Source organism: Sorex fumeus, unplaced genomic scaffold (genome assembly GCF_029834395.1).
Source record: "Sorex fumeus unplaced genomic scaffold, SorFum_2.1 ptg000051l, whole genome shotgun sequence".
In the NCBI taxonomy this organism is placed as follows: Eukaryota; Metazoa; Chordata; class Mammalia; order Eulipotyphla; family Soricidae; genus Sorex; species Sorex fumeus.
Genome location: NW_026606108.1, coordinates 36,870,217 through 36,897,491, shown reverse-complemented (window position 1 = coordinate 36,897,491; position 27,275 = coordinate 36,870,217). Strand labels below are relative to the sequence as shown.

The following is a 27,275-nucleotide window of genomic DNA, read 5'->3' as shown; positions in this document are numbered from 1 at the left end:
ATTTAATTTAATTGCCTCAACAGCCCTGTAAGGTAGACACAGTTACTCTACAAAGAGAAAATGAAGGTTCAGAGCGATAAAGTCACTAACCCATGAGCTTCACAACTAATGAGTTAGATCCAGAATTTGACATCTCTCTCCAGCCTGAGTCAGCATTTGAACTGAATCTTCTTCACCTTCTAAAATCATTTTCTGAACCTGTCTCAGCCTTTACCTGGCCTCAGCCTTGTACACCTGGGTGTGTATTCCTGAGGCTCGGCTGCGGAGCATGGGCCTTTTCTAGGAGGCTCATTTGCCTGTCACGTGTGGATATCTTTTGTTCTACTAAAATGTCACATGGAAACTTCTCTATTTTACAAAACTGAAAATAATTGGACTTCCTTTAATCAGAAACGTGCTCATTTAGATATTAAAAGGACTCCGCAATTTTGAAACACAGGGCTGACTGTAGCCGTCATTGTAGTGAATTTTCCCCAGACATTCCTCTGTGAATATATTCTTACATATATAACAACTTTCACTTTTGGGTAAATAAAACTTCGCTGTACAGATTGAAATATTTTTTTCCTACTCCACTAGTTGTTAATAGAATATTTTCAATGTTACCAGTATAATGAAGTTATTATTTAAATTGTAATACGTGCGTGATTTTAAATTATATTTATGTACCATTATTTTATTTATTTAGCTTATTTGTTGATTGACTTGGCAGTAATTTCTCTTTTGGGGGAGAGAGGTTTGGGCCACACCTGCAGTGCTTGGGAACTATTCCTAGTGTGGCGCTGAGGGGTCGCTCTGACAGTGCACAGGGAATCAGGTGGTGCCAGGGACTGAAACGATGTACTCTAGCCCTTTAGCATTTCCTTGTCCCTGGTTTCTAGTTTTTAAATATCACAGCCATTTCTTTGTCAAATATTTTGTTTTGTTTTGAGGCCATACCCGGTTGTGCTCAAAGCTTATTCCTGGCTTTTTGCTCAATGAGCACTCCTGGTGATTTCGGGGACTATATGAGGTGCCTGGGATCCAACCTAGGTAAGCTGCTCCCAAGGCAAACACCTTACCCTGTCTACCCTTCCCCCAGAAACTTGTAGGTAGACAGATTGATTTCTCGTCCACTTTAGTGGCTATGCTTTATGTCAAGCTTTGAAATTATTTCCCTACTCTGAGATTTATAGGAAATTACTCCTACGTTTTGTTCAAATGCTCTCATTACTTCTCCTTAACATTCAAATCACTGATGCATTTAGAAGTTATTTTGGTGCAAGAAGCCAGGGTCAAAATCCCTCCTCTACTTATATTGTAGTTGATGAGCTGGATCTGATCCAGAGCAATTTTATGAAATAATCTTCTTCTGTCCCATAGATTTGAAGAACACCTTCATTGTGATCTGAATTTCTATAGGCCTTGTGTCTGGAGAATATTGATTCTAAAGTGCACTGTTGTTGCACACGGCAGAGGGCCTCACACCAAGGACAGGGTGTGTGTAGAGTGGGCGTGTGTGTTTGGGCATCACCTGTGGGTGCTGCTCCTGGGCTGCTTCCAGCCTTGGGCTCAAAGGGGGTTCTCAGAAATGTTTTGTGTGGTGCTAGGCATTGAACCCTGAACTCCAGCATGCAAAGCATGTGCTCCCTCCCTTTGCGCAGTTTTCAGACTCTTCAGCCAGGTTTCCACGTGACCTTGCTGCTTTCCTCGTGACTCTTTCCTTTGGAATCGGGTTTCCAGCCTTCATGGTATGAGGTTAACGACACCTTTGCCTGAGAAGAGTGTCCTGGAGGTGAGGAAGTGACACAGAGCTTGCCCATTGACTCTTCTTTCTAGACTCCACATCTAGATTGTACCATATACCGTATACACTCACAAAAGTGACATCTAGATTTTATCACATACACCCACAAAAATGACAATTTTCAAACTCAGAGCCCAGTGAGTGACTGGGCCTGGCCTGTGGCTTCTGGGATCGCCACTCTCAGCTTTCTGGATCTGAATTCTTGTAGTTGAGGGGAGCCATTCTTGTTTGCCCCTCTGCCATCTTACCTCCAGAGGAAATGGCCTCTTTTCAGAATGAAGACACTGTGATTTATGGGATGCTGGAATCATAACTTCCTTTGAATTTGTTGAGGGAATAGAGAGACACCACAGCTCTTCACCCCTGACTAACCCTTGGCTAATGTTAGTCTCTGATGTTCAACATGCTTCTTAAACTCTGCTCCAGTTGCTTTTGTTTGGGTGATTATATTAAGGAGAGGACCCCCATTGTGGGTTTGAGGAATAGGGTATGCTGAGGGAATCTCTTTGAGGACAATCAGATTTTATGTTCCCTCAGAGATCATCACAATAACAAAACAGTTCTGTGCTTTCTTCACTATGTTTACAAAGAAGGGTTAAATCAGTCACTCCGTTTCACCTGCAAAGTGCAGCATGATGGTTTGAGCCAGTGTCTTTACTCTTCCATACCCTAAGTAAAAAGGCCCTCCTGTTGATCATTGATTTGCTCGAGCGGGCCCTGTAACGTCTCCATTGGAGACTTTGTTGTTACTGTGTTTGGCATGTCGAATACGTCACGGGGAGCTTGCCAGGCTCTGCCGTGTGGGCGAGATACTCTCGGTAACTTGCCGGGCTCTCTGAGAGGGGCGGAGGAATCGAACTCGGGTCGGCCATGTTGGCTGCGTGCAAGGCAAACGCCCTACCACTGTGCTATCGCTCTAGCCCTATTTTTTTTTTTTATATCAAACTGCTTCACTAGGCTTATTTAGGTTTTGATAGCAGGTGAGAACTATGTCTTTTTTTTTTTTTTAAGAAAAAAAATCAGAAAATGTCTTTTGATTAACACACTATAACATTCCATTTATCTCATTGCTGAGACACTTTCTGCCCTTTTAAAATAAAACCTTTGTATGTTTAGAAGCAGTTTTAGGCTTATAGAAAAATTAGAAGATACAGCGATTTCCCGATTACCTTCTGCCCCACACGTCCAGGCACAGGCTCCCATTAGCTATGATCCAGATTTGTTTTCTAATCACTTCATATATACTGAGATAGAATAATTTATACTCGTGACTCTCACTCCTTTTAGGGGTTCAGCAGACAGATTTCGACAGATGCGTTGAGCCATGTAACTATACTCACAGTTACATATAGAAAGTTGCTCAAAACGTTTGGGGAAATAGCTCAGTGCAGATAGGCCTTGTATGTGGAGGCCCTGCTTTGGTCTCCAGTCTCATAAGTTTCCCCAGCGCTGCCAGGTCTGAACTTTGACCCCTCTAGTCATGCATAGCTCATTGGTCCCCTGAGCACTGCTTAGGAGGTCCCCCACAACCCCTGAAATGAAATTGCTAAGTTGTTTTTCAAGATGGTTTAGCACAGCGGGTTGGGCGTTCGCCTTACACGCGGCCAACATGGCCGACCCGAGTTCGATTCCTCCGCCCCTCTCGGAGAGCCTGGCAAGCTACCGAGAGTATTCGATATGCCAGACACAGTAACAACAAAGTCTCCAATGGAGACGTTACTGGGCCCGCTCGAGCAAATCGACGATCAACGGGAGGGCCTTTACCTTTACCTTTACCTTACAATTGTACATTCCCACCAGCAATGTATGAGTTCCAGTTAGTAAAGTCTTACTGCTGCTTGTACTATTATTTTTATAAAATTTGATATTTTTTGGTATCTCACTATGATTTTAAGTTGCGTTTATATAATGACTATTGAATTTTTTTATGTGGTTACTGTCATGTGCATTCTTTGGTGATGTGATGCTTCAGATATTTTATCCTTGTTAAATTTTTTTTTCTTACTGAATTATAACAGTTTATTACATACTGTTGATACCTGTGTATAATCAGATACATATTGTGCAAATATTTTTCCAGCCTATGCCTTGTCTTTTAATTTTCTTAACAATCTCTTTGGAAGAGTAGAAGTTTTAAATTTTATTGCTTTTTGTAGTGATTTATGTATTTTGTATAACAAATCTTTGCCTAATCTAAGATCACAAAGTTTTTCTCCTGTGTGTCCTTCTAGAAATTTAAAGTTTTAAATTTTACATTTAGGTCATTGGGTGATTTTTATATTCTTTAAAATTGTTATTATTATTATTATTATTATTATTATTATTAGTGCTTGGGTCAAAGCCAGGCCTTCACACTGCAGGGCAAATGTTTTACCACTGAACCTCATCCCTGACCCCACAATTTTCTTTGCAGTGTGAGGTAACAGTCAAGGTTTGTTTGTTTCGTATTGAATATTCAATTGCTCTACAGCAGTTTTAGACATTTTCCTTACTCTATTGAATTACTTTGGCACATTTGTTGTAAGTAACCAAATATGTGTGTATTGGTTTGTTTTTGGATTCAGTTCTGTTCCATTTCTATTTGTCGATCTTCACACATTACCTTGTAGTATCGATTGTGGGCTTTATGTAAATCTTGAAATTAGGTAGTGTGAGTCTTAATTTTCATGTTGTTTTGGCTATTCTGGGTCTCTCACATGCTCATAAACATTTTAGAATCAGCTGCCTACTTCTACAAAGAAGTTTGGGCAGAATTTGATTGAAGTTGTAGTATATTTTTAGATCAATTAGAGGAAGTTAACATTAATACTAAATTTTCTGATCTACAAGCCAGTTTATATTTCTGTTTCTGTACATCTTATTTCATTTTCCTCAGTACCATCTTAAAATTTTCGGGTCTTTAGGTTTTATTTGTAATTATTTCACAATTTTTGAAATAGTGCTATTATAAAAGCTTTCTTTTAAAATTCTGATATAAGAAATTGTTGTGAATTGGGCCACTGCTGGTGGTGCTCAGGCTCAGCTTCAAGTCGAACTTCTAATAGTTTATTGCTGATATGTAGAAATAGGGTGAGTTTAAAAGGTCATTTAATGGTGGAGTGGTCAGTTTGCTGAGGACTTTGTTGGTTTCTGAAAATTAACCAGGTCAGGAGATAACGTAGTGCCCTGGGCTGACCCCTCAGGGAGGTTCTGAGGCTTTCCTAGAGTGGAAGCCCCGCCACTAGACTGCAGGCTCCAGAAGTGCTCCGCCACCGAGCTGTGTTCGGGACTTAGCTGGCTGCTGGTACAGGCTGGGCGGTAGCATGTTTTCATGTGTGAAAGATATATTCTTCAAGAAGAAATGGCTTCATAGCAAGTTAGAACTGACCATTTCTATCACCCCTCGATTTTTCCCACTCTTTGTTAGCCGCCACACGTGTTTTCTCATGGGTGTAGTGAGTAGTTACGTCTACCCACATATCATCCTTGGATCCCTAATGTAGCATACCCACAGAGCATTTGCCTAGCCCAAGATCCCATATTGAGAAAATCCAGTTGTCATTCCCCAGGGTGTAAAAGGGTTTTTGGTGAAAAGTATTTAGAAGAACACACACGTTATCAGTCCATTAATTTATTAATTCACTCACCCAATACCCTTCCGTTGAGAGGCCAGGCAGGAGGCGAGATGTAGGAGCCATGATGACTATTCTGAGGCCAGACCTAATTGCCCCCAGTGGGTGTAGGTAAGACCCTAGCAGCATGGAGGCAGAGGGAAGGGTTCCCACAGGAGCTGAGGCTACAGCTATTTCCAAGATCAAACGTAAGTTTCCTGTGAGAAAGAACACCCAGAAACTGGTTCAGATACCTGCGGGAGACAATAAGCAAGTGACCTCCGTGTCCACTTAGAGTCATTTGTACTTTGTCCCATCCCTCGGCCATTGCCCTGTGCACCAGCAGCACTAGGCATGGTACAGGTAGAGCCATTTCTTTCTTTTTTCTTTGGCTTTGGGGCCACACCTAGATGTGCTCAGAGCTTACTCCTGGCTCCTGTGCTCAGAGAATCACTCTTGGAGGGCTTGGGGCACCATATGGGGTGCTGTGAAACAAACCTGGGTGGACCACATGCAAGTGGGGATATGGGTACAGGAGGGATAGGGCAGAACCATCTACCCTGGCAGAGGCTAGGGCCAACAGGGATGCTGCCCTGCATGAAATGAAACTGTGTAGAGATGTAGTGACACTGAGGAACAAGGCATAGGGGCTGTGGCTGAGGATGCGGAGCTGTCAGGGTCATGGGCCTCTTCTGAGCTGTTTCCATATACATTCATTGTGTATAAGACAGAAATGTATATATACACACACACATATATATATATTTATGTATATATAAAGATTCTGGGAGTGGTTTGCCCAGAGCTTCACAGCTAAGTGGTAGTAAGTGAGGACTGGGACCCAGGTCTGGCCAACTCATAACCTATACTTTTGACCACTGCACAGTACTAATTGTACAGTGATGATCGTAGCACATCGTAGCACATCTCAATTTCCGAGCATTTAGGATGTGTCAAGACTGGGCAGGTTGATTTACAGTTACATAATTTCCACACTTGTAATTATCCTAATTTTACAGATGAGGACATTGGAACTTGGATCGTGCCACCTACTCATTACGTCTCACTTAACTTCTGCATTACAAATGAGCCTAAGCTATTGACTTCATACAACAGACAGTTTTTGCTCAAAGGTGTTGTGGGCTGATTAACTTCAACTCAGGAAGTTGAAGATAATCTATTAATGGGGGACACAGTCAGCTCAAGCCTTGTTGGGGAAAGTTTCTAAACTCATTCATGGGTTTCTTACAGGCAGTGGTTACTCATCCTATGGGCTTTTCATAAGCTTCTTGATTGTCTTATGACTTGGCAGCTGGCTTCTAGAGACTGGAGAGAGAGAGAAAGAAAGAGAAAGAGAGAGAAAGAGAGAGACACTGAGCTGAGGGAGGGCAGGAGAGAGAGACTGAGCTGAAGGCAGGAGAGAGCAGAGAGAGAGAGAGAGAGAGAGAGAAGAGGATAGGAGAGCTCGCTCGCACAAAAGCACCTCCTAGAGACAGAAGCCGTGGACCTTTATTACCAAGAGTTCTCAAGAGTGATGGCTTATCACATTTTCCTCTTACATGCTTGTGATAAGTGTCACCAAGTCAAGAGTTCACTTAAGGGATGGGGAATGAAGTTCCATGTGGTGAGTGGTGGAGTAAGAATGGATTTGTGACATATCTTGAAAGTCAGGGCTGAAATAGCTGAGCTAAGGTTCAAACCCAAGGTGACTGATTCCACATCCTGTGCTCCCCACACAGTGGCGAGCATGCAACCTATGTTTTCACACATGCAAGACAAGTGAAGTGCTCTGCCCACAAACCCTGTCTGCATCTGGGCTCCACGCCCTGTGCTCTTAACTATCCCATGCTGTTGACTCCAGACTTCACAGACCCGTTTAAACTGAGTGCTAAGATAGAAGGAGGATATAGGGACAGGACACATTCTAGTCTCTTGCCTTCTAGGCAAATTTAATGCTAATCGTTCCCTCAGAGAAAGCAGGATAAAATATGTCAGCCAAATCAGTAATGAAAGAGGAATGTTAGGACATAATGACTTGTTGCAAAGCCCTAGGAAGTCTAGATTGGGCTGTTATGAATTTAGTCAAATGGACTCTGACAGAACCAACATGGAGAAGCCACGTGGTGAGATAGGTTTGCACTGTTGTCTGCATGCCAGCTGAACCCCCTCCTTGAAGCAAATAGAGTTCTGCCTGGGGAGAACAGCAGAGTGAGGGATGCTTTCTCCTGAGCTGCATAGGCTGGATCACAGTGACCTGTTCAAACTGGAACAGCTAATAGCATCAGCCTGGCTCCCACACATCCCTCATCCAGCACTTTCCCTGAGCCTGGGTTGCCATGAACAACCAGAGGCTGTCTCTCAGCCTGGCAGAGTCCACCTTTAGCAGGCACCCCATGCAGCAGAGAAATGAGGTTCCAGAAAGATGCAAATGAAACCCTTTAGAGATGTACTGAGCCTGGCACTTTTCACTGTTTCGGTATAGTCCTGTCGACAGCTCTAGTCAGCTCTTTAAAAATGACACCAAAAAGTCATTTGTGAGGCTGGAGCAATAGCACAGTGGGTAGGGCATTTGCCTTGCACGCGGCCAACCCGGGTTCGATTCCCAGCATCCCATATGGTCCCCTGAGCACTGCCGGGGTGATTCCTGAATGCAGAGCCAGAAGTAACCCTTGTGCATCGCTGGGTGTGACCCAAAAAGCAAAAAAGGAAAAATATATTTGTGCTGCAAGCCAGCTGTTCTGCCATCAGAGTTGGTATAGAAAATTTGGGCAGGGTGAATATCTGGACTGGCACCTGGGCCAGGGCCACACACTGACAATTTCTGAGCTCCAGGAATGTCCCCCAAATCCCCTGCCCCCAATCTGAAATCTGTGATGTTCACCCTTTCCTGCTCAGATCACCTGTGGCCTTTTCTACCATTTGTTGGGAGTGTGTTTTATAGCGGCATTTTCTTGGTTAATTGGAATTTTATTGTAGTTTAGGTAACATGGTTACAGTCATGTTAACATGGATGTATGACAAGTTGGCAACTGTTTTCCACAGTTGTTCTGGTGCTGGTGTTGATCTGATAATCAAAGCTAATATTTCGCATGTGCTAGTTACCAAGCATGGTGCTGAGTGCTCCCTGCCGTGCCTCTGAGCACCATCCCGACATAGGCGATGAAGGTGGGAGTAAGGACCTACCCAGGGCCTCACAGCTGTTGGGTATGGGCCACTTTTCTCCCACTCCTCTCCCCTGTGGTCTTGCTCCCACCCGGCGGGTTCGCCACCCCTACTGCCGCTGCGCCGTGGCTGCCTGTCCTTACCTGGAGCACCTGTTGCTCAGGAGCCTGCGGGGACGCATCTTCTGCCTCGACCTGGACATGCTCCTTCGGATGAGTTTTGGTGTTAGCCCTGCGGCCCCACGCACCAGGGTAAGAGAGAATCTCGCTTCCTGCCCTGGCCCGAGGGACCGACTGGCTGGGCCTGCCTCCTGCCCAGTTCACCGGTCATGGAAGAGTGGACAGAATTCTCCTCTTGTCTGGCGACAAATGTGTTGTTCCTCCTACGATAGACGAGAGTCAGATGACTGCAGGGTGAGGGTTAAGGTCTCAGTTTTGTTCACCAGCTGTTGCCTGCTAGGAGGGTTCCCCTAGAAAGGGGACTCTCAGAGTGGTACCCAGTGCCTTGTGAAAGAGATGCCAGGGATCTCTGTCTAAAATTTGTCTGGTCAACTGGGAACGCTATTCCTTCCTGTGGATCCAGGCCGCCTCAGGGTCTCCCTAAAGTCAGTGGCCATATGATTTTCTGAAATGAGAGGGTTTTTCTTGGGAATTGGCCAGTAGCCACTCCCTTTCCACAAACACCCCAGAACTCTCCTGTGCCTTCAAACAGGAGACAACAGACTCGGGGCCAGGATGCTGTGCACTTTCAATGCTTGAGTGATAATGAAATATTTTGTCTAGCCCAGATTATTTACATCTGCCATCTGTTTGTTCTTATTAGCCTGAAACCAGTTTGCTTATTGTGATTCTTATATGGGGGTTTTACTGTGAACCCCTATAGATAGTTTTTACCTAGGGTTACTTTGGAGGATGTTAAATATCGTGATCATAAGATGTACCAGTTGAACTTAGTGACTTCTGCTAAATGCATTAAAATTTTTAGTAAATTGGGGATTGATGGGAGTGTTGGGAAAAGAAGTAAACATACCTATGAAACTCTGTGGATCTCAGTTTTTTTCTGAAAATCTCAAGTGAGGGCTTTGGGGAGAGAAGGGATCATGTATCTTCATGCCCTGATGCTGTAGTCTTATTGAAGTAGTTTCTTCTTTATAACTTCAGAGATGTAATGCTTGTAGACCTTGGGGGATACACATCTTTGTCTAATTGGTTGCTAAGATTGGGTATCTATGGAAACAATTGTCCTTTATTATTCAAGATTTGAAATCCCTTTGAATAGCTCTCCAACCTCATGTATCAAGGAACATGCTGCTCCTAGTTGGCCGCTTCCTGTAACACCTGCCACAGAAATTGGATTTCCCTGGGAGAAGCAGGAAATGTAGCTCCTTGGCCCTCTGCCTTGAGTTTCCTTCTCAATTTCAGAAATGGGTGGTCCTACCCATCAGCACTGCTAATTTCTCTTTCAGATTATTGTGCAGGTTATGCATATGAACTGTCACGTCTCACCAGTAGTTTTGTAAGCTCAAAAGCAAATTTATTTTAAAAATATTTCCTGGATTATTATTGTGTTTGTACTTGGTTTTACTTTGACATGACATTTTTTTTTGGCATGATTTTTATATTGTTTCAGTGTAACTCTGAAAATTGTCAGAGATGAGTGCTGAATTTTCTCCATTATGACTATGCTTCTCGATTCCTGGCAGAAGACAGTTTCTGGGGCACGATGACCTACCCTGAAAGCTTTGCCTTTTAAAATTTTTCCAGCAAGAGCCTCAAAGCCTGTATGAAAAATCGGCAGCCTTTCTTCTTGTGATTGAATAAAATACGGGAGAGGCATGCTCTCTCTCTCTCTCTTTTAATAGTGTTTCTTTTCCTCAGAGTTCTTCCAAATTGTAATCTGGTGTTCCAATATGTCTTAACTGCCCCCCCACCCCCATGACATTCTGGCTCATGTATCTTTTTTTCTTTTTTCCTTTCATTAAACATTTATTTTTTATGTTTTTAATTATTTTTTTTATTGAACCACTGTGAGATAGTTACAAAGCTTTTATTTTTGAGATTTAGCCATACAATGATCAAACACCCATCCCTCCACCAGTGCAAACTTTCCACCACCAATGTCCCCATTATCCAACCCCCCCACCCCCCAGTCCTCATCCTGCCTCTATGGTAGACAATTGCTCAGATACTCTCTCTCTACTTTTGGACATTATATTTTGCTTAGATTTTTTTCCCTCCACCATTCAATCCTGCCTTCCAGGGGCAGACGCTAGATCATTTATTTTCCATTGCTCATTTTGCTTATCATGAGAGGTTTTACCCGGCTGCGCACATCTGAAATTCTAAGATTATAAATGGTTGGGTTCCGGAGACATCTCTGTATTCCATTTTGGGATTCAATTGGGAGTTTCTGGGCCGGGCTGTTGGTGCACCAAGATGGTGCCCGGAGGCGGGTTGTGGGCGAGACTTCCGGCATCAAGAGCTGACGAGAAGCTGAAGTGAGACTGCATGACTCCACTGCTGCTGGGCCCACGTATTTCTTTGCATGAAACTGTGATTCTTTTGTTTCATTGTTTGCAACATGCTATTTTTCTTATTCATTACTCCAAATAAATGCTGGGGTTTTTTTTTTTGGGTCACACCCAGCGATGCTCAGGGGTTACTCCTGGCTCTGCACTTAGGAATTACCCCTGGTGGTGCTTGGGGGACCATATGGGATGCTGGGGTTTGAACCCGGGTTGGCCACATTGCAAGGCAAACGTCCTACCCCCTGTACTTTCGCTTCAGCCCCCCAAGTAAATACTTGAGTCCTCACTGTTACCTGGTCCCTGGAGGCCCCCAGGTCATAAGACCTCAGAGCAGCACCCTTTGCAGGTGTGTGTGTGTGTGTGTGTGTGTGTGGTGGGGCGGGGTGGGGTGGGGGGAGAGACAGGAAGGGTGAGGAGCCAGCCCACCAGATGGGCTTGTGTGAGTTCAGAGAAGGGACTGAAATCATGGCAGACTTGGAGGTCAGAGTGCCTTTCTTCCCGGAGGAAGTGGCATGTGAAACCAGATTTGAAAAAGAAGCAGGCTCTAGAGCAGAATGTTAGGTCAGAAATGGAAAAATGTTTCAGGGAGTTAAAATGGCATGTGTAAGGGTATGGGGCACAAGGATAAAAAACACAGATTAGTTTTACTCTGGCTTGCTCAACTTCAAAAAAATCTGGTTGCAGAGAAAATCCTGGCTGTCATTGGTCTTCTATTTAGCATGCCTGACTCAAAACACTAGAAGGACAAGGCAAGTTCTAGGGTGCCTCAGAAGGCCAGGCAAGACCTTGAGCCCTACACAGGGATGTTGGGCATGGGTAGAGGTTTGCTGAGGCTATGAAACTGTTCCTGGCTGCTAATATGAGCAGAGTCACAGGTGGAACATAATGTAGCCTCCAGCTGTTCTCTGAAAAGGGCTGCTGTGGACCATGAGCAGAGCTCCTCAGCCAAGGACTGAAGAGAGAGTCCCCTGCAGAACTGAAATCTGGAAGCAAGAAGCTGGTGCTGCTACTTGACGCCTGGATTGTGTGTCTTGGGGATCTTCTGGGAGTCAGAACTGAATTCTAAGTTTGGGATTGTTGGTGACCCACATTTGGCTGTGGATAGCACGGGCTGATTCTGATGGCCAGTACCTTCCCATGTTGCTAGTGCATAAGCCCGAATCTAGAATTTGGGGTATATATGATTCATCTTGAGCAGTGGTCATCCCTGACACATGCAGAGGATAATAGGTACTGGGGCCACGTACTCCTGTGGGTGCCCATGGATCCCAGTAATCACTGTTCCTTGTGAGAATGTGAAGAGAACACCGTGACCATTCTTATGGCAGCTCCTTATTTCAGGAAGGTGCATTCCAAGACCTTCCACAGATGCCTAAAACAGTAGAATATACTGAACCTTATAAACACTATGAATTTTTCCTTGTACGTTCATATCTCTGATAAAGGTGTAATGTGTACATTAGGCTCAGCAAGAGATTAACAACAATATCTTACAATGAAGTAGAGCAGTGGCAATGTACTGTCATGAAAGTTATGTGAATGAGGGCTCTTTCTCTTTCTAAAGAAATAAACTTCATGACTCACTGCTGAAACCGTGCCTTGTGATTTGAAAACATGGCTGTGAAGCTGTGTGGGTGGGCCGGGCAGGAGTGGCAGAGGCGTGGGGCTGACGTCAGCACTGCGTCAGGTAGCCTTGGCTTGCCTGTCTCCATTGGTGACCGTGGCTAGCCCTCCTCTGTTCTTGTACTTTCTTTTCTTTATCTGTCAGCATGGGTGAAGTATCTACCTGACAGAATTGTGGTGACAAGTGAGTGATAACACACACCCCCAGCCTGGCTGTGGTAGCTCTGACCTGACTTGTGGAAATAAGGACTATTTTCCAGAACACCATAAGTTGTCTCCCATACTTCGCTGAACAGTGCTCCCTTGTAGTCTGTGTATTCAGTAATATTTGGGACATCGTTCTACTCTAAGAATGCATCTAAATTCTGTACTCTATTCTGAAGTTGGGGCTAAAAGTTGGGGCTAAAAATGTGCTCCCTACCTTCCCCTCCCACCCACTCCCATCCCAATCCCTGAGGACCCTGAGATGGCAGGAAATACCCTGAGTGGGTGACTGCATGTGTTCCACATGGCCAAGAACTGGGGCAGTTGGGAGGAACACCCCTGATAACTGTGTTTCTGAGGGAGGAAGCTCCTGAGACTTGACTCTTCCTACTTGTATGTGATTTGGGGAAGCTGGTGCATAGTCTCTCTCTCTCTGTAAACTGGTACCTCCTTCATTTCTAAGCAATTTGCAGTTCCACAGATGGGTTCATCCATGACTCTGGATGGCGGGAAGACCTGGCTAATGTCCACTTGTCTTTCTGGAGGTCATGATTGTGGTCGGAGGCCAGGCGCCCAAGGCAATTCGCAGTGTGGAGTGCTATGATTTTGAGGAGGACCGGTGGGACCAGATCGCTGAGCTTCCCTCCAGGAGATGCAGAGCAGGTGAGCAGTACCACCTCACACGACCCGTCTCTCCACAGCTCATTCCTGTCTGGCACCAGGCCACTTGCTTCTGCCTCCCCCAGCACCTGTGCAGCACCCTCTCCACTCACCACCCCTACCTGACCATCAAGTTTCTGGCTCACCCATCTGGGGTCAGTTCTTATGCTGTTTGGGACTTCAAACGGATCCAGGAATTTGTTTTAATCAAACAAAATGAGAGACTGGAGCGATAGGACAGTGGGTAAGGCATTTGCCTTGGATGCGTCCAACCCAGGTTTGGTCCCCAGCGCCCCATATGGAAACCTGAGCACTATCAGGAATGATTCCTGAACACAGAGCTAGGAATTACTCCTGATCACTTCTGAATATGGCCTAACAACAGTAACCCTTGTACTCTACCCCTCGACCTCCCACAAAAATGATAGCAACAAACACAGAAACCTGTGAATATCAGGCTGCAGAGAGAGTACAGCAGGTAGGGTACTTGCTTTGCACGTGGCTGACCCGGTTTAAACCCCTAGCATCCTATATGTTCCTCTAAGCACCACCAGGAATAATTCTTGAGTGCAGAGCCAGGAGTAACCCCTGAGCATCTTCCAGGAGTGGTCCCCAAACAAAACAAAACAAAACATAAAATGAAACCCCGTGAATCTCACAGTGACTTTTACACACCTGAAGGTAGAGATTCCTTTTGGTGGGAAGTTATCTAACTACCTGCCTTGTGTCCCTCCTTGTCACTCAGCTGCACAGGGGAGCAGCCCCCCACTCTTGTTTGACCTCAGTGCCTTGATCCCCTGTGCACAGGTGTGGTCTTCATGGCGGGCCACGTGTACGCTGTGGGCGGGTTCAATGGTTCCCTTCGAGTCCGCACTGTGGATGTGTACGACGGCGTGAAGGACCAGTGGACGTCCATTGCCAGCATGCAGGAGCGTCGGAGCACGCTGGGCGCTGCGGTGCTCAACGACCTACTCTACGCAGTGGGAGGCTTTGATGGCAGCACTGGTAGGTACAGGAAGAAGCACCACCTCCTCTCCCAGCTGGGACACCCCCTCGTGCAGCCCTGATTCCTCCCATGCTTTTGTGGATCAACCTTCTCTCCCTCTGGCTCTTGCCCCAAGACTGCTATCCTTCCTGCTCATCTCTGTCGGTGCCCACATGCGATCATTTCTAAGCCTCTGGGAAGGATCTCAAACTGAGCAGAGGCCCATTTCTGCTTTCCAGTGATTGGGTCACAGTCACGGTCACAGTCATGGTCCTCCCGTTGTTCATCGATTTGCTTGAGTGGGCCCAGTAACATCTCCATCGTGAGACTCGTTGTTACTGTGTTTGGCATATCGAATACATCACGGGTAGCTTGCCAGGCTCTGCCGTGCAGGCGAGATACTCTTGGTAGCTTGCTGGGCTCTCCAAGAGGGGCGGAGGAATCGAACTCGGGTCGGCCATGTTGGCCACTTGTAAGGCAAACGCCCTACCGCTGTGCTATCGCTCCAGGGATTGGGAACCTCACTTATTTACAAGAGGAGACCCAGAAAGCCAGAGAGAGGCCTTAGCTTTCCATAGGATTGGAACTTGAAGGGTCTGCAGGTGACAAGGGGAGCTGAGTTTCAGCCCAAGGAAGGAACCTGGTTCAGGCCGCATAAGCTTTGTCCATTGTTCATCCCGCTGCCTTTGCAAGGCCCTGTCCTGTTGGTGAGCTCCCTTAGCCTTGGTTTTAATCTACTGCAAGGTTGGAATGAGATATTTAGTAAACATGGACTTGAAAGGAGCTCTTCTCTCCCCCAAGCTCCAGGCAAATGTCTCTATTATAGAGAGCAACTCTATTGAATTCAAATGATATCATTTGGCTCCCACAAATGTCAGCAATAATGATGCTTTTTAACCAGAATTTTCATTTGTGTCTTCACAAATTGCTGATTCACAAGTTGCTGATACTTCCCAGCTTTCCCTTTGCCTCACTCATTTCATTCTGGGGTCTTTACTCCCCACCCTGGAGGCTACCTCAAGAGAGCTGGGTATGGGAATAAAGAGAACAAATGGGTGTCTAATCAGGCATTGAGGATTTATAGGAATAGCTTTTTGCTATAAGCAGAAACCATGACCAACTCTGATTTAAATAAATGAGAGACTGGACTTCAGTTATGAAAGAAGTCCAGAAATTGAAGTTTAGACTTGGTCTAGTTGATCAAGGATCAGGGGCCAAGTTCTTTAGGAATCTCTTGGCCTTAACCTCCTAATCACAAGATAACAGTTATAGTTCTAGCAGACACATTTGTGTTTCAGGTAGCAGCAAACAGAAGGGTAACTCATGTAACTCATATTTCAGCAGAGCAAAGCCATTTCAGAAACCTGGGGTTTGGGCTCTTTCAGAAAGTCTAGCAAGTTGCCAACTCCCAGCTTCTAGGGCACAGGAAGAGGAGGGAAAGGGGGTGAGTACAGGAGTGCTGTGACCCGGGGACTCCATTCTCTGAGTGTAATTGTTGACATTTTCAGAGTGTTCATTTACACCCCATCTCTTCTCACAGCCCAGCTTCAGCATCAGTGGTGCCCTCAGATAGATCACCCTGATATGCCCCAGAGAGCTGTCAAGGCCATGTGGTGAGGCAGGGGAATTCAGCCACACCCGCAGCTTCCAGTCCCCATGTCTGCACTCACCCCCCTCTGCCTCTCAGCTCTGCATGCTGAGACCTGGGCCACATACATCATGAGTCTTTTGTGTCCTAGGCCTAGCGTCGGTGGAAGCCTATAGCTATAAGACCAACGAATGGTTCTTCGTGGCCCCGATGAACACGCGGAGGAGCAGCGTGGGCGTAGGTGTGGTGGAGGGTAAGAAGCCCGGGCCTTGTCTTGGGGCTGTGGCAGTCATCCTGGCCTGGAACAGGGTCCTGAAGAGTTGAGAGGTGGAACTTCTGTTGGGGAGGTGGGACTTCGGCCGGGAGGCAGGTCTTTCGTGCAGCTCGGCACCATCCTCAGACAGGCACACAGACACCATTTTCTATGCTTCTATTCCACAGCCATCTGTGTATTTACAAATACACTTTCCCCTTAACACACTAGGCAAGAAACAATGCAAGGATTTTGTCCTTGTATCACGGCATACTGGTTTTGCCAGATCATCTTTCTAGCGGAATAGAAATTGATTTGTCTGCCAAATGTAAGTGTGTGACTTAACCTTGCTGTCCCATTTCTTCTTGTTTTCTTAGTTAGGAATGTCAACCACCAAAGCAGCCCCTAAAAAAAATGCTATCCTGGGTAAGGACTCCAGGGGAAACCCCAAGTGGGTCACTTGCAACTGATGCATATTGGAATTACTGATGGGGGTTAGAGGAAGCACCATCCTGGTTGTATTTTAAAACGCTTGCCTTGTCCTGGTTGTATTTTAAAGCACTTACCTTGACAAAGGCTTTTGTGAGCTTGCTTCAGATGTAGAACAACTGTCTTGCTTTGATGTGGAGGAATTTGTTTCTCTTTGCCTGTTCTGGATTTGGAGTGCTTTTTGGCTCTGGGCCATCCCAAGGCACAGAGGCTAAATTACAGCATTTGTGGTAATGTGAGGAGAGGATTTTAAATGGCCTCTGCCTCTCCATGACCCTATAGAATAAGTGTCCTCCACAGAAATTCACCTCCCTCTCGCATCTCCTTACTGTGCGGTAGTCTGGATGATGCTAGGGAAATGAAAGGCACTCAGGGGTACGTGTTGCTAGCTGTCTTGAAAATCCCCTTCTGTGGAAAGGGGACAGTGAGCACTGAACTTCAGGCAGAAGTTCCCAGCAGAGCAGAGTTTGTGTTAGGAGAACGAGGGGTTACCATCAGGATCTCTCAGATGCTTCTATCTCAGGCTTTTTTCCTTCTGGAAGGGCCAGGAGTTATGGATGTGGGCAGCTGGTCATGGTGCCTGAGCCCCCAAACGCCATGGGAATGGCCAGGCCCCGCACCCATTGAACCAGCTATGCTTCCTCAGGCTGGAGTGAAGCAGAACTGGGAACTGGGGCCTTCTTTCTTTTAGAAGGGCTCAGTGACAGGATGGTACAAGCAGAAAACATGACCAGGTTTAGTGATGATAAGGGAAGGCATTATTTGACAATTGGCATTTGACATATAAACAGATGCCTGATAGTGGAATCTTGGTTTGAGCCCAAGAGTCTCTCTCTAATTTAAAGTAGTTTTGGATTTCCCATAGAAGTTTTACTCTTGGTATTTATGTTAAGAAAATTACAGGTTGATGATTGAAAAATGCAAAACAAACTTTTGATGAACTCACCATAGTCAGTGGGTCTGTATTTGGGTGTTTAGTCTATACAGCGTATGCTTATGATCCCCTTTACAATCTCATGGTCCCCCATAGGTCTGAAAACTGTGTGGGTCAAGTAGGATTCTCTAGCCCCAACCTACACATATGAGATCCTCTCACTGCTTTCTGAGACCACGTGTTAGACCTTAAACATTTGAGTCATTGCTCTGGGATAGATAAGATGCCAGCTTCTTCCTCTTTGGTTCAGCCTCATGTCCACGAGAAAGAATGTGCTTGGATACTAAAGTGCAGGGCATTTTAATTCTGAAATAGGTAATCCGTGCTTCTGGTTTCTTGGGCATGGCTCAGAGATCTCAGAAGTCTAGAGATACATTCCAGCCAGTCCAGTCTGGGGTGGGTGAACAGCCACCCCAGCACCAGTGTGTAGGGACTCTGTTTGCAAGCTCCACCTTCCTGAGCTGTGAAAGGAGTATAAGACACGGGCTTTTGTAGAACACTTTTCTTTTCATTGTTTGCTACCATGAGCCCGCCTGCTGCTAGGTGGGTCCCTCTGGTTTTCTCTGTCCTGGTGCATAATTCTGAAGTAGAGTTGCTGCAGTTTACGAGCGAGGGTTTGCGGAGCCGCAGCAGTGAAGGTCACAATCGTGTGCTGGGACTTTATGATGCTTACTTAGGGAGAAGCTCAGCACTGCTTCTGAGGAACTTGTGACTGAAGGAAAAGGAGTAAATAGGGATGAGAAGGATGCTTAGGCTGATTGGGAGCGAGCTGGTGGTATTCCAGAAGAAAGAAGCCCTGAGTGTCAATGGAGTGGAGGCCCCAGTGGGTTCAAGTGGAACTTTGACTACTCTGCCCCCAGCACTGTGCTGGGGTCCCTGGTGCTGCCCTCAGTGATTCTTTCTGTTCCAGGGAAGCTGTATGCTGTTGGGGGCTATGATGGGGCTTCCCGACAGTGCCTGAGCACTGTGGAGCAGTATAACCCAGCGACCAATGAGTGGACATATGTGGCAGACATGAGCACCCGCCGCAGCGGTGCAGGTATGGGGGTCAGGGGAATGGTCACAGGTGAGCTGTGTCAGGTTTTATCTGGCAACAGTTTACTGTTCTACCTTCTCTTCTTGTACTCCTCTTCCTCCTTTCCTTCCAATACATATAATCCCACTAAAACCTCTCTGCTGGGCACAAACAGTTATAAGTTTCCCTTTCCCAGGGGACAGATTCCTTTGCTAAGCAAATGGATGAGGTCATGTTCTCTTCATACTCACTCCCCCTCTTTCTTGCGAGGTGTCTGCATCTCTTCAGCGTAAAGGCTTGCTCTGTGCTAGGTGCTGTCCTACTCAGCATTTCCTGTGCCTCTATGAATGTAATCTTCATCACAGCCCTAAAAAGTGGATGAAGGGTCAAAGAGGTAGCTTAGAGGGATGGAGCACAGGCTTTGCAATGTGGAATACCGAGGTTTGTTCTCTAGGGCCACATGGTTCCTTCAGACCTAACAGGAGAAAATTCTGAGCACAAAGTCCTGAGTCACCCCTGAGCACTGCTGTGCATGGCTCCAAAACTGAAACCAAAAACACTGATCTAATTATAGTTCCACTAATCAGGCCTAGAAAGTCAGTGGATCCTAGGTTGAATAATTTGCTAGTAACTGGCAGAGTAAAGATGCCCACTCAGATCTGTCAGCTTCCTCAACCCCGAGATTCCTCTTATTCTTCTGAAGGTCTCACATTGTCCTGGCCCTCCATGGACATGCCCACACTTCCTTGTATAGAGTTTCTGTCTTGGTGTTGAAATACTTGGATCTAGAGATGAGTGTTTTCCCTTCATCCCCTATCACCCCACATGTGGAGATAGTGCCTTCCCAGACACCGGCCTCTTCCGCTTCCTGTGGGGAGACCGGAACACCATGTCCTTTGGGATTTTCCAGGAACTGGAGTGACAGCTCCTCCTTCCCTGCTTTGTTTTCTACCATCATCTCAGGGGCCTAAAGATAAGGTCCAGGAGGGGAGGCAGAGACTCTGGGCAGGGGCACTGACTCTTGCTTCTGTTCCTGTGGGGAGTAATGGCCAGCCTGGTCCTATAGCAAGACTGGAGGGCTTCTGGGAGGAGAAACACAATTGGGAGTTGCCCCCCTCGCCTGCCCTCACACTGCTAGTGTGTGTGTGTGTGTGTGTGTGTGTGTGTGTGTGTGTGTTATTTTGGAGATTGAGCTGGAATCTCATTTTATAGTACCAAACACATGACCACTTCTCCAGCAACTTTAAAATGATTTGATATTTTAAATTCTGAGAACTTTTGTGTATTTACTGGGTAGAAAAGAAAAAAGGTCCATGATTCCACATCAGAAGCCTTTGTGTTGAGGTTGCTCCTTTGAGGCTGCCTGTTCCTGCTGGCCCTGCCCACTTGGCCCCTCCTGAACATGGAGCGGGCACCTGGAAACCTGCGTTTGAGGTTGACCTTCTTCTGCAACTGTGGGCCTGGCCCCGAGCACCTCCAAGCTGGCCTTCCCAATGTGAGACGAGGGGACAGTTCTGTCATCCCCCTACCTCCCGCTGCAGTTCTCCTTTCACACAGCTCTGGGGATTTCAGGGTACAGAGTCTGCATAGAGCCATCCTTGGACTTCCTAAAAATCCTGTGCGCCTTGAGGAAGCAGGTGTGTTCAGAGAGAAAGCAGCTGGAGCAGCGTGTGTGGCCTCAGAAAATCTCACACAGACTGTGTGGAGGTCCATGTGGAGTCGTGATGACTCGGGGTCCTGGGAGCCTCCGGTTTCTGGAAGCTACTTGCTTCTTCCAAGAGCGGCCGTGGGCAGTGCTGGTGTGGGGGACAGAGGCCTCTGTGTCTAGGCTGTGGTAGTTCTGCTGCACATGGAGGCAGCATGGGAACACACTGAATTTTTAGACCGGATCCAAGAGTTATTTTGATACAACACCACCATCTGCTGTTCGCCTGGGGCAAACGCGAGCAGCCTGGCAGCATGGTTGCTGGATTGGATTTACAGATTTTACCATTCACAGGGTATTTGTTGAGAGTATCCTACCTTCAGAGCCAGGCAAACAGATGTGGGTAAGAGCAGCTCAGTCCTTTTGGTAGGACATTGTAGTTGAGACTGCCCATCTGCCCATCTCAGCCCCCTGTGGTATTTTTTCAAATCCTAGATTAGCCCTCTTAGAGAGTAAGACTGAGGAACCTGTGTTTCAAAACAAATGGCTACCCAGCTACTTGAAATGCAGTAGAATAATTCTCTGGAACCCTTGATGTAGTTCATTGACCTCATTTTGCAGATTGGAAAGCTGAGGCACTGAAGGGGCAGGTTCGGCATGCAGGTGAGTTTCAGGCCCCGGTCCTGAGCTCTGTGTCATGGCACCAGGTAGCTGCCTCCCTCTAGGGCTCAGTGCCACTCTCTTCTGCCTTTCACTTATCTGACCTGTCTCAAAGGGTCGGCGAAAGCCTATAAGAGATGCAGTCAAAGCACTGAAACATTACTTTCTAGTCAGACATCTGGGGCAGGATCATCTTGCAGGCTTGATCCCAGCACACCCACATCATGGTTCAGTCTTTACTCTCTCAACATGAGGAATAAAAGTCATGCAACAGCTTGGAACAAAGAAATGGTATATCTGTAGCTTTGCAAGAAGGAGAGGGAATTACTGCTTTCAAGGTTATGGTGGGCATTTTATTTTGTTTTGTGTTTAGGCCACACCTGTATGTTCTCAAGGTTTACTCCTGGTAGGACTCGGGACCACATGTGGTGCGGGGATTGAGCCTAGGTCTGCTGTGTTGAAGGCGAGAGCCCTGCCTCTGTGCCCCCTGTGGTGATGTTTTTTCAGTTTTTTCTTTTTTAACATGACTCTTCTCTCCCATAGTGTTACATACACATAGATTGATGCTTTTATAGGTGCATGTATACACATATTTTCATATATGTGTATATAACTATTGCTATAACATTACATTGCACTGTATATGAAATTCTACAAGTGAGATTATATTTGCTTTCTGTTGTGAAGCTTCCAGGTTGGCCATCTTAGACAGGCAGGTGTTTGGTTTCACACATGAAGACACTGAGGCTCATCTGGGGAAACAAGGGCACTGCTGAGTGTCACCCCCCCCCCCCCAAAAAAAAAAACCAATGAAGTTGCTCCCAGGCAGAATGGCAGGTCTTGCAACTTTGGTGCCTGCATCTGATGTGCGGCTGGAAGTCTGTGGTCTGCCTTGCAGGAGTTGGGGTTCTCAGCGGGCAGCTGTACGCCACAGGTGGGCACGACGGGCCCTTGGTGAGAAAGAGCGTTGAGGTTTACGACCCTGGAACAAACGCCTGGAAGCAGGTGGCCGACATGAACATGTGCCGGCGCAATGCAGGTAATGTGAGGGCTTTACCCCGGGGATGCAGTGGGCTTGGGGGCCTGTAGGGAGAGACTCCAGTAGTCAGATCTGAACTTGGTCCCTGAACAAGAGATGTCCACTTGCCGGACGAAGGGAGACCTCAGAGCCATGAAAGCCGGGGGTATCCACTTAGCTTGGGAGGGATGACCCACTGGAGGGGTGACCCCCACTGCACATGACTACCAAAAAAGTGCCCAGGTCAGCATCAGTGCCCCCACAGAGCTGCCTTGTGTGGCTGAGCACAGGGCTGTGTTGGACATTTGCCAGGCCGGCCTTTGTGAGCTTGCCAGGCCCCTGCTGGATTCTCCACCGGGACAGTTCTCTGCCTCCTTCCCTTCCTGCTGAGTGATTGCCCCCAAGGGTTCCAGGGACTGTTTTCTGGAGCTCAGCTCCCCCTAGAAGCTGGTTCCTCTTAAAACCCTTCCCCAGAACATATCAGTAGGTGGCTCTACCTCCTTGCCCTGTGTAAGCATGAGCTTATCTCATCTTCCTGGGCCACAAAGATCTGCAGGTGACTTTCAGGCATGTCACCTGCTTGCAAACCTGCTGCTGATGAGTGGACGTACAAATGGGGGTGCCTTGAATGTGCTCATGGCCTCAACTGATGTGATCTTCTGGGTCTTTGGGCTTAAGCTAAAGGCTCTTGGCACTCATGGTAATGGCTTCTGTTTGATTCCAGGGGTCTGTGCGGTGAACGGGCTCCTGTATGTGGTTGGCGGGGATGATGGATCCTGCAACCTAGCGTCAGTGGAGTACTACAATCCTGTCACCGACAAGTGGACCCTGCTGCCTACCAACATGAGCACGGGGCGGAGCTATGCAGGTCAGCACCCAGTGCTCTTTGGGGTCCTTTCTTGTGCTGTGGGGCTTAGGCATGGGAGGGTTGTGTTTGCAGAACTCAGGACTGAGTGCCTCCTCTAGGGTGGCACATAGCTGTCACCTGTCACCATTCCTTTCTTCTGTGCCCAGAACAAAAACCCAGGTTTAGTACTTGGTTCTGCAGCAATTCTGAACTTAGCCTCAGAATTCCTAGCTCTGTGTCCCAGGAAGGTTACTTCCTGTCTGACCTGTGTTGTCATGAGAAGGTTCAGAATTTTATCGTCAGTCCTGGCATGTCTTGTGCCAGTCTCCTAAGTAACTAGACTGTGAAGCTAAGACCTGTATGCACAGAGTAGGGAGTTGTAATTGATGAGCACTTAAGGACAGAATGAAATGTTCTCTGCAGACTTCAGAACATGACACAGGAAGATTGGACAAGGGGAAACACTTCCTGAAGGGGACAGGGCTTGGTGTAACTGTGCAGGTGGGTCACAGTCACACACAGTTGCTGTGGCCGGGTTCCCCTCCCTCTGCAGTTCAGTCACACCTTAATAGCCCTCTGGTGGAGGATAACAGTGTAATTGCATTTAATGTGTCTGACACAGGGTAGAATTTATAGGCAGTTCAAGAAACACATTTTCATATAGAACTTTTATTTGTTTTGGGGATATACTCAGAAGTGCTCAGGGCTTACTCCTGTCTGTGTACTCAGAGATAACTCCTAGAGGCGTTCAGGGACCATACAGAGTGGCACCCAGGTTGTCTAGATGCAAGGCAAGTGCCTTGCCTGCTATACTATTGCTCTGGACCCACTTTTTAAAAAAAAAAAGAAAGAAAGAAAGAAAGAAAGAAAGAAAGAAAGAAAGAAAGAAAAAAAACTCAGCAGATGAGGCCCCTGGGCCCCAAGCACCACTAGAGTGGCCTGTATAGATTTAAAAAAAAAAAGTCATGTTGTGCCAAAGCATCCTGAAATTGCACCCAGGATAGCCCCATAGTTGGGTCTGAGGACACAGCTTTGCTTGTCTGTTAAGTTGTCTTAGCTGGGGAATCCTGGAGTTTCTTTTCACAGTGTCCTCTCAATTTCATCTTTGACTAGAACCTTTCCTCTTGGGATTCTGTCAGAATAAGGCTCCAGTTAAGATTGTAAAACCCTAGACCTTGTTTCTAAATCTTAGGAGTTTGTTCCGTTGCAGAAACCAGAAAAATTGATAGGTCCTTGTTTAACTGTGGAAAGAGCACATCTGTTTGCGGAAGCTAGGAGTCTGGTGGCAGTCCCAACTGTCATGAGGAACCAGCTTCCCTTTCTTCACTTGGCCAGCCTGACTGATCACAGCTGCCATTTCCTGGGCCTTGTAGCCTCGGCCAGAACTACATTTGCCTTATACTGGCCAGGACTAGGTTCCCACTGGTCTGTGAGGTGGTATGGCAAGCTGAGCTCATGATTTGAGGGTCTCTATTATCAGGAGGCAAGTAGGAGGGACGTTGGCTCAGTCAACCTGCAGGACCTTGCAGATAACCTCAGTCCATTGCAGCAGGATTTCAGGGTTGCTCCTGAGTCCTCAGATTAGGTGTGAAATATGGTTCAGCAGGGCTAATGCTAACACACAGATGCTTCTGGATTGCTTTTTGCAAGTGTAGTTGTCTCCCACTATTTGTGGTTTTCCATTTCAGTTACTAGTGGGTGACCACTGTGTGAAGTATTATAGACAATAAGAAATTCAGAGAGAAAGATTTCATTTACTTGACTGTTATTATGATATATAGTATTTAGTTATTCTATTTTAATAGTAGTTACTGTTATTAGTCTCTTAGTAGCTGGTCTGTAAATTAGACTTTTGCATAGATGTCTATATAGGAAGAAGCAGAGCCAGCAAGTCCTTGAATAATGTTTCATTATAATGTTGATGAGCAGAAATCCTAACCAAAGAAGGAAACAATGTTTTCCAACTGTCTGCCTTTGTTACACATGATTTCACTTAGTCACTTTCCACCAACATATCAGTTCCATGAAATTAGGAGTAAGTGTCTGTAGGTTTATTATTACCTGTGGTTGCCCAGGTAAGGGGGTTATTGCCTTAGTGTGGGAGGGGTCTTTCAGCGCAGTGATATTGAATTATATGATCTGAGATGGAAGGGGAAATGGTCTTGCCTGAGGCCACAGCGTATGGTGGCTTGAGTTTAGCTTTTCTTAGTTCCACAAAGTCAGCTCATGTTCCTTCCAGTTTGTGTCAGTGTTTCTAATAGTGGAATCACACCCCTCATCCATTCTCTGAGTGACACCATTAGGGCTGTGGCACTTCCTTGTGGGTTTCTTGTGTGGGATGTGCTGGGGTGAGAGGAGGTTCTACAATCAAAGTCAGTGTATGCTGTGGTGGTGGTGGCGGTGGAGGACTCACTGTGTCTCCAGGGTCTGTACTTGTCAGTACCAGAGTCTTCCAGGAACTTGGCTGAGAAAATAGGGAAGAGCACCATGCAGCCTGAGTCCCCAAAATTTAATATCTGGGTGCGAATAGCACCCTTATCCTTGGCTGTGACTATGGACTTTGCCTGAGTTCATGAACTCCTTGAAATGCTGAACAACTTCAAAGAAGTGAAGACAACTCTCTCCTGTTTTCATTTTAGGTGTTGCTGTGATTCACAAGCCCTTGTGACCCCAACTCCCACTGCCAGGAGGTGGAGGAAGGGAGGTGCTGCTGTGCCTCAGAGCAGCAAGTCATGGACTGGATGCCCCCTGCTGCCGTGTGCTCAGGCTGCAATGGAGTGAGAATTGCTCTCCTTGGACTCGGCCACATGGCATCCCAGCACAAAGACTAGGGACCAACCTCCTGCTCCCCGAGGTGTTTCAGCCACTGCCCTGAGCAGTGGGTTCCTTATAGCTTGGCAGCACCTTTGTTTTTTTGTGTGTTGCTACAGGGACAACAGATAACAGAAACTCTGTGTGTGTGTGTGTGTGTGTGTGTGAGAGAGAGAGAGAGAGAGAGAGAGAGAGAGAGAGAGAGAGAGAGAGAAGGAGAGGAGAGAGATGTGTTCTGTCAAATTGTGTGTGTGTGTGTGTGTGTGTGTGTGTGATGACCTACTGGATTTCTTTACTACTGATCCTTAAATGATGCTAAAAAATCAAATCACAGAGACCTCTCTTTTGCATTTGCCCATGGGGCCCCTGAGACTACTGAAGCTGCTGTCTTCTGGTGGTCCAGTAGGACAGGAAGTGTCCAGAAATCCCCGGGTGAGGGCCAGTACAGTGACCACACCCATAGCCCGGCATTGACTACTGCTGCTGTCTGCAGAGGAGCTGGGTGTCCCGGTCCATCTCATGTCCTCCGTGCTAGCACGAGGAACAGCAGATGCCCAGTCCTTCCCCTCCAGGAAGCAAGCAGACAGACTGTCACACTGATCTTTGATATCATGGATTCTAGTTTGGGAGAACTTTGTCTCTTCATCTGGGAAAATGTTCTCTTCAGAGAAGCCCCAAGTGACACACTGGAGAAAAAATACATAAGAAGCAACACACATACATGGTAGCAAGGATCAGGTCTGTGCGCATAATGGCCCCAGAGAGAGTCCAGCTTCTGGGGTCCCAGGAAAGGAGGTTCTTCTGGACACTTCCTATCCAGGCTTACTCACAGCAGCTCATTGCACTTGCAAGGGTTCTGGTTTGGAGGATAAGTGAAGGATCACTCTGCCCCCCAACCCAAAGATTGGTGTGCCCAGAATTGGATGGGGCCATGTGTGCTTCAGACATGATGGCACTAAAAGGGCAGCTTGCAGAGCCGGCCTGGGCTTGGCACCTTGTGACAAAGGTCAGGTCTGTCTAAGTCCTCATCTTCCTTGCCTCACAGCCTCTTTCCAGCCCAGGGTCTGCGTCCCCTCCTCCTTGCTCCCCCTGTGAAGGAGGAGATACTGATAGGCCCTGGATATTTGATCTCTCTCAGGGGTGCTTGCATTTTAAAAGGAGAGCTTGACAAGCCTTTGCTAAAACACAGGTAAACATGGTTAATGAACTGGAAGCATCTGGGGTGTACTTGAGGGCATGTAGAGCCATTTGCATTCAAAATCAAGCACCATAAAGTGATAGTGCTCTAATGAGCAAGCTGCTGGTGTTAGAATTCCCAGCCTGTTACTAGAACATGATCTCATGGTCTCACACCTGGGGGCTGGAGTTCAGCCCTTTCTGGTGGCAGGTTCTACCTAGGGAACCAAGGAGCTTTCTGAGCCCGGACATTGGATGTTTGCTACAGGCGGGCTGCTTCCAAGTTGACACTACAAAAGAAT

The 27,275-nt window shown here is 46.7% G+C and overlaps 1 protein-coding gene across 2 annotated transcripts in view; it reads left to right on the top strand.

The window, feature by feature from the left end:
* Positions 1-25,954, top strand: part of KLHL3 (kelch like family member 3) — a 134,608-nt gene extending 108,654 nt beyond the window's left edge. For both annotated transcript variants that reach the window (XM_056124384.1, XM_056124382.1), the window contains 7 exons: positions 13,438-13,555; positions 14,360-14,557; positions 16,277-16,378; positions 18,712-18,840; positions 22,020-22,160; positions 22,864-23,007; positions 25,626-25,954. In XM_056124384.1, the coding sequence (XP_055980359.1) occupies positions 13,438-13,555; positions 14,360-14,557; positions 16,277-16,378; positions 18,712-18,840; positions 22,020-22,160; positions 22,864-23,007; positions 25,626-25,654 (861 nt within the window). In that variant the 3' untranslated portion in view covers positions 25,655-25,954. The remainder of the gene's footprint in view (positions 1-13,437; positions 13,556-14,359; positions 14,558-16,276; positions 16,379-18,711; positions 18,841-22,019; positions 22,161-22,863; positions 23,008-25,625) is intronic.
* The last annotated feature ends 1,321 nt before the right edge of the window (positions 25,955-27,275 follow it).